The sequence below is a fragment of the Aptenodytes forsteri genome, unplaced genomic scaffold (genome assembly GCF_000699145.1).
Source record: "Aptenodytes forsteri isolate BGI_AS27 unplaced genomic scaffold, ASM69914v1 Scaffold46, whole genome shotgun sequence".
Lineage (NCBI taxonomy): Eukaryota > Metazoa > Chordata > Aves > Sphenisciformes > Spheniscidae > Aptenodytes > Aptenodytes forsteri.
The window spans coordinates 5,054,993-5,067,124 of record NW_008794774.1 but is presented as its reverse complement, the minus strand read 5'-3'; the positions used below and the strand labels follow the sequence as shown (position 1 = coordinate 5,067,124).

General features: G+C 37.0%; 1 protein-coding gene across 1 annotated transcript in view; it reads right to left on the bottom strand.

The window, feature by feature from the left end:
* The window catches only part of CCDC171 (coiled-coil domain containing 171), a 179,129-nt gene that overhangs the window by 45,875 nt on the left and 121,122 nt on the right, over positions 1–12,132 (bottom strand). The window contains 1 exon segment of the mRNA XM_009274285.1: positions 10,880–10,932. Within this exon segment, the coding sequence (XP_009272560.1) occupies positions 10,880–10,932 (53 nt within the window).

Genomic DNA, 12,132 nt, shown 5'->3' with positions numbered 1-12,132 from the left:
ATTTTATTCGTTGCTCTATTCTGTGGGAATAGGGAGCCCTACATTTCCCAAGTTGACCTAAAGAATTCCTGTCAATACCTGTGGCTGCCAAACATATGCACTATGATGCAATTTTTATAACAGGAAAGGTCCTCTACACATTTTTTGCACACATAGTGCACTAGGTTCAGGATATACAGTCCCGTGGAACAAACCATACTCTCCAGAGCGTTCTGTCAGCATGTGTAACTCCGGTCAGATGTTAACCTTGCTGAATATAACAAAATGCATAACTTTAAATACAAACATATATACACACACACACACACACACTCGATTTACATTTTCATAGCTTATATATCCCAACTTTTCAGTGTCTTTGCTGCCAGTATGCACACAGATAAAAGAAAACATTAATGTGGATTAAGGTACTAAGAATTTATCAACATCAAACCACCAGTGTTTTGCCTTCTACCCTTCTGAACCATAGTCAATAGATCTAAATATTTTACTGCACCCTGGCCAATTCATTGTTTGATGTTTAAAAACTCACCCAGAATCAAAGAAAATTTATTAAATTTCAGCCCCCAAATGAGATACTATTAGCTTTGAAAGTCAAGTTTAACTGCGATATTGATGATTCTCTTTTTTCTGTGACAAAATTCACAAGGGAAATCCCTATGTCAAAGTACAAAAGCAGATTGCTAATACTAGGGGGGAAAAAACGATGTATAAGCAATGTGGGTATAATACACATACAATACAGACCGTGGAAGTCCTTTTAACCCTATTAGTTTCAAACTCCATTTCAGTATTGGGGCCTGAGACTCACTGAACAATAAAATACAAAAGCCATTTTTTAAAATGGCTGAATTGTGATAAACATATGCCATTAATACCACTGCACCAGAAAAGTACATACTAGCTCCTTAAAGAGTTTGATATTTGATGTGAAGATTCACAACTAAAAAAACCAACCCCAATACTTTTTGTGTTTGTAAATACTTAGATCGTAAAGAGTGAATCTCATTATCAACATGCATACTGAGAAACAGAAAATGAAGCTAGAGTTTTCCTTCGAAAAATACTCACAAGGGTTCAGGAAAAATTATAAGAACAAAAGACTGGGCATATACTATACGAATATCATTACATTGTTTCACTAAAAGTGAAAACAATCTTCAAGCTGGCTACCTATTCAAGGAATGGAAAGCTATAATGGCCATGCCTGCATTGAATCACGCTGGATAGGCTGTACCTATATGAAATCTTAGTTAAGAACTAATTTCAACACTTCCTGACTATTTGCTTTTTGAGATGCAGAAAGATGACAGGAGTTGCGAGACTGTGATTATTTCCTCATTTTCTAAGAAAGTAAGCACAGTACTCACATACACACTTACATTACAGAACTATCAGGCAAAGGTAAAACTGGTAATTTTATTTTAAAAAACCTTTTTTTTTTTGGCAGCTTGACACGGAGGAAAACCATCCTATGTAGTTAAGCTTTATGATGCAAGTTTCAGAGCTTTTTTGTATTTAATGACACTATTTTTTTTCTCCACATGAAATCTAAAGCAAGACTACTTTATCTGAGAGGTCTCCTTAGGCTAGAGACCTAATGCTATAATCTAAAAAACATAATCAGCTAATCAGGTTTATTGCAATGATTAAAAATGTCTAAAACCAGTTCCACTTCCCCATACTCAAAAATTAATAAAAAGAAAAAAAAATATAAATGTATCTATAGCCAAAGCTTCTGAAGATTTTGGCTATTTCTGGTTTTGGTAAACATAATTTTGGCTGAGACGGTGAAAAGTTGCAAGAGTGATTTTATATGGAGCATAGTAAGTACTGCGACAGTGGGCTGCTAAGTAGATTTTTCAATTTAGCCTTAAATAAATACTGTCTGAAAACAGGCAAAATCACAAACGGATCCACACAACTCTACTACAATACTCAAAACATTTTAAAACAAAGGAGCATAGTGACTTATGACAGTGTTTAACTTTTTAATTAATTGAGAGCAACACAGAAGACAACACTATAGCCACTCAATTTAAAATCAATAAAGTACTGATGAATTCAGATCAAAGCTGAAACTGAATAATAAACTGAAGTTACATTATTGACTGAACCAAAGTGTAGAATTTGATGGGCTAATTCTACATGTCCAAAAATTATATTAAAAATTCTCTGCTGATCAGAGTTAACAATAATTTTGTCTACAGTCCACTTCTGTGCTCACTTCTTTGCTTTCCCTCTGCACAGTTTGAGCTGGTATGTCCAGTTATGCCAATAGAGACATGGTCCTAAATGCTAGCAAGTTGCAAATGGTATTAAGATGCGCTTACCTCTCCCTAACGTCTTTGCCCAGTTACTGTCTGACTGGTACAACAAACATGAGATTTTAGTTCCTTATTTTGGGCCTAATTCAATGCTTTCTTATGGTGAAAAGAAAGATTATTTATGGATATAAATTTCACTATATAAGCTATATAGGAGAACCTTTTATAAGTTCAAAGTTCACCAATTTTACATAAAAAATAGTACCTAGAAAGTAAAAGACTTTGGGCCTATTTTACTTTCATTTCCTACTACTATTTTTAATAGCATATCATATCATCTGCAATTTAAACAGTGGAACAAAAACTACAATGATGCAGTGGTTTGGTGATAAGTGAATGCAAACTGATTTAGTCTGCTTGACTTTGAGATGACCATATTCCCGAGATAACAGAAGCTACAAATGTTATGCAAATCATTCTAAAAGAGTGCAAGCAAAATGGTTTCTACCTCACCGTTATGTGTTCTGCATGTGACATATAATTAACAAAAATGTTTTTAGAACTTTTTAAAATCGAAGGAGGCAGTTTGAATGCAAACCACATCTTAGTCTTAACCACAGTCTTGCAAATATGTGGCTGATTTAGCTGCATTATGTCCATACCTCCAGGGCCGCATGTAGAATGGAGGCCATATTGCACAAATCAAGGCCATGCACATCTACTGAACATGGTCCTTTGCCGTCTTCGATGAGAAGCACTTCAACAGAAATAAGTTATATAGTAACTCATTTGAATGGGCAAGTCTTTGTTACAGTGGCACAAATGATCATGGAACTAAGGATAATAATAGAAAAGTATATACATTGGTGGATAGAATTAAACGTTCATGAACACTTCCTAATTTTTTAATGTTTAGTTATGAACTGTTGATGTTCTCTTACTCTATACGAAAAAATACAAGTGAATATACATGAAAGAAGTTGCACCAACAATAGTACTGAATAGTGTTGATAACAGTAGTTCTTCAAGTAAGTTACCAATACAGATGATCTTTCTAAGGATATATCCATACACTGTCATTCCTGAGTATGGGGTCTCTAGAAAACAGTGATCACACCTGAAGTGTTAGCCCTTTAAGGAAATACAGACCCCAAAAGATTTGCTGAAGGATTTCGCATGTGTGACATCCAAAGAAGTATATACCACAGCACCCTGTTGGATCCAAGAGACAGTCTGTTAATATCAGATGCTCATAAACACCAGAGCCTGAGTCTGCCCAGAAAATAAGGAAATCACTCAAAAAGTGTATATTCATCTTATTGAATGAGGACCTATATAATCACAGACACAATATTTTCCATCAGGATGTTTCAGGAATCAAGGATCATCCCAGAAGTAGAGAGACTGCCTGTGACAAGATTGCATTGCTTAAACTGAAGGCACTTTAAATCAAACATCTAAAAACTGGAAAACTATAGCCACAATTAGAGAGCAAAACAGGTGAGGAATGATGTTGGGAACCAAACCAGTCAATTGAACTGCAAAAAAAGCCCCTCCAACTCTTTTTTCTTTTTTTAATTTTCCCCAAGAAGGCCAAATGAAACTACACCAAATCACAACATATCTTGCTTAGACAAAATAGTGCCTCATAGGAGGGAAAGGCAAAAAGAGCTACATGGTACAGTTGAATAGATACTTGTTATATGGCCATCCCAGTTAGGTTTGAGTACTCATTAAAGGCCAGCAGATCATTGTGTACTCTTTCATCAAAAGAAGGAATACATCCTCAAACCCAAGGGTCTGACTTCTGTTGATAGTGGAGGTTTTAAATAGCATTTGCACATACCCTGCTGTAGGTAACTATACATGAATGTAATTAGGTATACCAAATGTTTCACTTAATTGAAAATCTACTAAAAATTTCTGTATTAGCATACAGATTTAGTGACTATCCTTTTTGATTACTGCCATGCAAATCTGTATTTAATTACAATACAAGCCATTTCATAGGTGGTTTTTAAAAGAACGTTAATTACTGCATAACAGCATTTGTGTAAGGAAACATGTATCTCATAAAACTGATGTTTTGGGTACACTCGGCTTTTTCTTTTTTTTTTTCTTAAAGACTAGTCAAGATTCTAGAAATTAGTTTTCAGAGTAGAATACCATCCCAGGCTATAAACTATAAGTTTAATTCAAGCTTTCTCATATTACTACACACACACACTACACGCTCTGTTGGATAAGATGTTAATTTAATCCTGAGTTGTTTTTTGCAAACATTGACCACTGCACCTAAGCTTCGCTGTAGTTGCAGGATGTGCACTGTAATACATCCCCTATGAATGGATTTCAGTGACCTTGGGCTGAAAATGAACCTATGTCTGGAGAAAATAACAGTTAATGTATTCAGTAATTCCACAATTCTCCAAACAAGGATTTTTCCTTACTGAAGGCAAACTACACAAAAGTATTCAGCCTTTAAAAAAAAAATAAAACAACAAAAGGCAAAGAAGACAAATGCACCCTGAAATTAGTTATTTAGCTATGTCTAAACTGAAAACAGTTAAGCACATGGATATGACATTCGGCAATGTCTTATCTTTAGTTTGTCAAGGTTTTTAAATCCCTCTTGAGCTGGAGTACCATTTTTAGCTTGGCTAGGTCAGAATGACACTGAACAATATGAGTGATGACACACTAGACAGCTATATGGACAGAGTTGTCATCAGCAAGCCAGCTGTGCTAACACCTGTATGTCCTGCACAACTGATCTTTAGGAACAAGGATCAAGAAAGTCAGATTACTAGGGGGGGAAACAAAAGTCATTCATAAAACATTGAAATGAAGAGGTGCTAATTTGAGATGGAGGAGGAGAAAAAGTAACCTTTTTACTGCATTTTTTTCTTATCACAGAGAAATAATAGCTCATTTCTTACAGCAGTCATCTAGAATTTTAATATTCTAATTGGGTTTTGCGATTTTATTGCATGTACACATACCCACTGTTTCAACAGGCTTGTGATAGGGCCAGTTTAGAACAACCAAGGACCACAGTGATGAATAGACCCTGAGCACACACAGACAAGCAGTCTTCACTCTGTTAATGTGTCTAAACATGCAGAAGAACCAGCTCTGGGAGTGACATTAGGCTAGTGAAAAATTTTCAAGTTGAGATCTCTAAGCAAGAGCTTTTAAATCATTATTGATGTAACTAAATAATATGATAGACTATAGATCCCAGTTAACTCAGAGAAATGTTGCTGATCAGTACACCTAAAAGTATCAGGTCACATCTATTGAAGTCTGATTGTGGCAGCTAACTTAAGCCTCATAACTGTTCTGTTTTTTCAAGGCCTGATCCATTTGTGGTCTTCATGCTGAAACTAACAATTAATGCCATTTACACTGAGTGTTTTTACTCATGTAGTCACTTGTATACAGACTTAAACCTACTATGAATTAATTTCTTACAGACCATAAAACAACCATCATAAGGAAATGCATTTTACTGCTATGGACCACATCAGAAATAGCAACCTAATGCTACAATGTTACTAATTCTCAAGTCTTCCATAGTTTCACCCCATCTCCAATTGTCTCTTTGTCCTGTATTAAAAACATCATTAAATTGGATAAAGAAAGATAATTTTGTCTTTGTATTTTACAAGTATATAACAGGACAGATCGTACAGTGTTCAGATTTTTTTCAACTGATAGAACTGTGGGGCCCAAATCTCATGCATAGACAGTTTAGGGACGTTTCGGAAGGGGAAGGGGAGTAGCAGTGAGGCAATGAAACACAATGGTGGAAGGATTTCAACGCACGACCGCTGATGGGTCTGCATAGAAGCTGTTCTGCCAGCTGGCATATGAACCTTTCAATCAGCAGAAATGAAGTGCATTACAGAAGTGGATGAAGAAGAATGTATGCCAAAAGGAAAGGAGCACACTGAATAGGTGCTTTGATCCCTGAACTGTTCCAAAGTGTCAGGATGAGTGGGTTGCTAACCGATATTGGGAAAAAGATTTTTTTTGGGAGGTTTTTTTTTGTGTTTTTTACTGACTCATTATCACAGCTCATTAGCCTCACAGGGTAGTGGGTAACAGTCTAAGCTTGTAAGACATGGTATTTTATTAACCTCTTAAAATGGCCAAATCCTAAGCAGCTGGGGCTGCGACAGGCTGAAAACTCCACCAGCACATAAAGCTTGTCAAGACTGTAATAGTTAAGAGTATAAGGGAAAACAGAAACAATTTTCTGACTCTGTACAGGCTGACTCACTGGGATGACTTCCCATCGTGGTGTTTTGCACAGGCAGAGTTTAGAGGACAGGGATTTAGGGAGGCTGAAGAAGAGGCAGTCACAGCACTGTACCAGGTGTAGCAGGCACTGGACTGGCAGTGGGGGCTGGGTTGAAGAAGAGGCAGTCACAGCACTGTACCAGGTGTAGGTGCCCAGGCACTGGCAGTGGGGGCTGCAGGGCGGCTTCTGTGAGGAGAGGTCAGGGGCTGCCCCGTGCTGGACACAGCTGGTTCCAGACGGCTCCAACCGACCGACCACAGGGCACGGCTGAGCCCCTCAGCCAAGATGGTGGCCCCTCTGTGAAAATGTATTTAAGAAAGGGCAAAACCCACCACACAGGCAGAGGAGGGAAGAAAAAGAGTGAGAAACAGCCCTGTGAACACCAAAAAAGTCAGAGAAACAGCTGTGGGGGGACTCGCTTGAGGTGCCGGATCAGGTCTTTCCCTGCAGCCTATGGAGAGGACCATACTGGAGCACATGTCCACACTGTAGCCTGTGGAGGACCCCACACCGGAGCAGGTGGATAGTTCCTGAAGGAACTGAAGTCCATGGAGAGCCCACGCTGGAGCAGGTATTCTTGAAGGACTGCAGCCTGGGTGGAGAGCCCACACGGGAGAAGGGAAACAGCATGAGGAGGAAGGAGTGGCAGAGAGGAGTTGTTACGGACTGACTGCAATCCCCTGCCCCTCATCCCCCCTGCGCCTCAGGGCATGGGCAGAGGAGTCAGGAGTGAAGTTGAGCCTAAAAGGCAGGAGGATGCTAATTTTTTTGTCTTTGTTTCTCACTTTCCAAATCTATTTTAATAAATAAATTAAAATAATTTTCCCCAAGTCAACTCTGTTTTACCTGTGACGGTAACTAGTACGCAATCTCCCCGTCTATATCTCAATGCACAAGCTTTCTCATCCTATTTTGTCCCCCCTGTCCTATTGAGGGGGAGTGAGAGAGCAGCTGGGTGGGCGTCTAGCTGCTGGTCAAGGCTAACCCACCACAAGCACTCAAACTGAGAAGCAATACAAAGGGAAGGATGAAGATTTTAGCAAAGATAGTGTAAAATTATTTCCTCTACTGATGGGATTACCATAACTAATAAGTCATTAACTACACATGTTAAAGAATCTAGTTGTATAAAATGAACAGATTTAATGTCTCTTAACTCTGCTTATGGAAACATATTAAGAAGTACAGAAGAAATTAATAATGAAATAGTTTATCAACAAGTATAACAAGGCTATATTTATAACAAATAACTTCTCAACATATTTTTGAGAGGAAGGTGTTTCAAGACATCATTTATTTTTCATACATAAAAAAAGGACTGCAGATGGGTTTTAAAATAAGACATTTACTTAAATGCTTTTTCTCTTGATGAGAAGACTTTTTAAGAAAACTCTTTACGTTTGAACTTCAAGAAGATGGAATTTCTTCTAAGAACTCTTACAGTAAAAAGTAATTTATTTCTGTTACCATTTTACATCTTACATTGGGCTTTTTTTTTCTTTTTTAAAGGAATTGGTCAAGTGATGGACACAAGTTCTCTAAGTAGCCAATTTTTAAACCTGTTTTACTTTGCTAAGTTTTTCAGTTTAAGGCTTGTAGATCCTAGGGAAGGGGGGAGGGGGAAAAAAAAAAAAAAAAGGCATCTGTTTTCCAAACCTAGATTCAAAAAATATTCAGCTATTACCTTTTGGTCATCTTTAATATTATGAGAATAAAACTGAACCAAAACAAAATCTTTTTGAGGTCCTTTGTTTGCCCTTGCTGGTGGTTTTTTTTTAATTTGGTAAAACATTCACTTTGCACTTTGATATTTGTCTTCAATATTTAGATGGTATAAAACCAAGAAAGCTCACTTATTTTAATGGTATCAGGAACTCTTGTGCAAATAATCCAGCTCCAGGAGTCAGATGAAGATAGCTAACACGACAAGACCCAGGATAAGACAAAAAATAACCTTCTAAAGAGTATCTTGCAGGTTATGAAGGATATGGAACTAGCTGCTAAAAATATTTTCTCTCTTAGCATAGCACATGCTCAAGTTCTTCAACATTTATGCCTCATAAATATTCATGATGATTTAAAAAGGTGGCTCTGAAATGGTCTTAAAAGAATCATTCTGGGCACAAGCATGCCCAAGCACTTGTTGACAAAGCCAAATGTATGATACTACTAGATTTTCCATCCAGTCACAGGGGGGGCAAGTAAGTGTTGTAAATGATCCCTCATCTAGAGCTGTATTAGAAGCATGCACAGAGATTGTCTCTCTCAGCTCTGCTTCTTCTTGCTTTGTTTGCTGAATGTGACACCCAGGTATACCCACAGGCAGATGATCTAGTACCTACATTACTGCCTTCTGGAATTCTTGTAGTGATAGAGTACAGAAAAGAATGAGGTTGCTTTAATGGATATCAGTGTATACTGTCTTATCCCGAGTCTAACCAAGATTACTAAGGATGTCTGTAAAATCCCTCTGAGCAAAAATTTAGCATTATGCATTGATAACACAGATCCTGCAAGTGATGCAGTAGAATTTTGTGGATATTTGCTCATGAATACATCAATGTAGAAATACCACAATGTTCAAACTCCCATAAATATATCTGCAGCTAATAGTAATACTTGTTCAACTCCAGATGATTCCGAACTTGATCCATTTTCTTCTGATTCCTTTTTTGAAAACAAAAGCAGTTCCCACAATTTCTATGGGAGAAAAGACAGGCTTGTAGTATTTCATCTACTTTGTCATGTTCTGATTTTTCACTGTGTGACAAAACCTTTAAGAACAACAGTGTAAACTTGATAGTTTACACATAAGCCATGTTCATTAATGTTAGATAATTAGCTACCATTACAATGTAGGGTTTACATTTCAGATATTTCCCAAAGATCAATAATTTCCCTTTGTTCTTCTAGGAGAAACGATATGTCAAATTATGAATGATTTACAATCAATTCTTTTTAGTTCGTGCTGAAAGGAGTGTCCTGACATTTCTAATTCTTATGCTTTCCTCATTCTTTAGGTTGACAAACCAGAAAGGATAAATTACTCTGCTACTCAATAATAAGCTATTTGGGCCAAACAACTATGTACATCAAGAACTAAGAAGCAGATGTGGTAACTAAAATTCTAAAAGATGGCAGTTTCTCAATCCATTCACTGCATCAGGAAAATCAGTACTAAGCATGCGACCTTCCTTACAACCTTTCCCCAAACATTTCAATCCTTGTGCGTATACAGCACTGCTTTCTAAATCAAAATATAAACTTGTAATCCAGAAAAATAAATCCTCAAGGCCGAGGACATTACACGTAGATGTTACTGTAAAAACACAGCACTTTCTGCATTACATAGATTTTCCAAGCTTAAAAGAAGCCAGTATGAAGAAGATGGGGACACAAAGGAAGACATTACCTATCAGCAGTTTGCTGCAGCTAAAACACACAGTTCAGGTACTGTCACTTTTTGTGAACATTAAAGGAAAGAGAAACTTGAAAAAGGTATCTGAAAATTAAATTAACAGCAGTTTTGGTGGACACGGAAACTAAAATAAGGAATAGATTCCCATGTTGCTGGGAATTCAAGATGTGATAAGGGAAATGAACACTCCAAGGTAATAAAAACACTTCTTTTGCTCTGTGTTGCTCTGGACTAAAAACAGTTATAAAACAATCAGCCACTAGAGCTACAGTTAAAAACAGACCTTTCTCCCCAATAATTAATATATACAGCTTTGTTGGACCTTCAAAGAATACTATACCAAGGCAAAATATTACATGTCAAAGAGACAACTTAAGATTATTACTCAATTTAAAAAAGGTTTTAAAAAAATATCATTAAATTTTTTGATTACAGGTTAATACTTACTGTCTTTTCCTTATTTTATTTGTCATGTATCAAAGATTAAAGTAGCATGCACAAAGCCAAATGTCCTATGGCCACCTCACCAGATGACCTCCGCCTTACTCAGTAGAGAGAGTTAACTCAGCAGCAATTACGAATTGTTTGGATGATCAATAGTCTTCACTTGGTAACCAGAAACAGTGCTCAGTGATTGAGGGAAGGCAGGTGAATTTTGTAATAAATTTTATATTAAAAATAAGAAGTCCGTGTACTACAAAATTGTATTTTATTTCACTAAATATGAATAGTTTTTGGAGATGAAAGAAGTCGAAAGTGGCAACTTAAACTCTAAGGAAAGGACGTTGCTTTACAACTTCTACTCCCCTCCTTCCCTGAGAATAAGCAGTTGTAAAACCTCTATGTGTTTGGAAATACAAATACAGAGGGAACACTTCAAATCCTTACCTTATGAAGAGTGGCTTCCACAGATTTCATATGACTAATAATCAATTCTTTGTCTTGATTACAAGAGGAAAAAAAAGAAAACAGTCGTTAATAGAACTGAAGCTCTACTGATGGAGAAATTCATTTTCTGCTACTTTATAACCATCATGTCTTTAAAAATAATTGTTGATAACTCAAACTGTTATGTTTGTATCTCTCTTTTTATACCTCCAGTGCAAACCCTAAAAAACAGTTCAGGGACCACTATTTGGCACGTTTCTGTATGAACGATGCTTCTGTTGTGGATAAGCTTTTAAACTAGCTGTATTTACAGGCATATCAATGAACAACTATCATGTTCTTGGAGAAGAAATCTGCAGTCTTGGATAAAAAGGGCATGTTGAATGGAGTCCAGGATCTAGCAGGAAGAGATTACATTCTCATACTGGAAAACACTGACAAATTCTAAGTTTTTCATCAATTATATGGGCCTAACAACTATGTACTTATATGCATATAAGTCTTCCCATCTTCTCTAAACCTGAACATTCCACTGGTCCTTTTCCAGCAGAAGTCCAGACGAGGATCCTACCCTTACGAAACAGAAGTTTGGAGAACAAAATACTACTCTCATGCCTTTCTGTCGATTTGGGCTTCAGTAATAAAGACAGCTTTGATCAGTTATGCTGCCATAAAAAACCTTGGTCTCATCTGATGCATTGACAGAAATGGAATTAAAGTTGCATAATACCATATGACTAAGGAGAACAGGACAGCGTGACCAAAAAAGCACCGTAGGAAATCAAATGGAATCTATGCCAGAAAAGCTGATACACCTTAATATTCCAGGCCTGTCTTTTACCTTGCCAGCCATGTGAATATTTTGTTTGAGCTCTTACAGTTCCTAAAACAGAAGTAAAAATCATGGTGTTCTTCTGCCTGGAATGACCGCTGCTTCCTCATTTCTTTATTCATACTATCCTAATGGCAAATACAGGAAGGTGGCCAGAAAAGTAGGATTGGCTTTTACATTCCTATTAAAGCTGTCACATAGATTTTTTTCTTTTCAGGATCCTGCCTTTCTTTGGACTAGATTGACAGGGACATGCAGTTCACCTTCTCTGCTGGCCTCATTTACATAGCGACTGCTATTTGTCTGGGTCAAGTCAGTTCTAGAGAGCCAGTTCAACACTATTAATTTCTAAGTTAACTACTGACATAGAAGTCAGTCTGTTCCTTGCATATTCTCAGGTGTTCATCATAAAAAGGAAAGT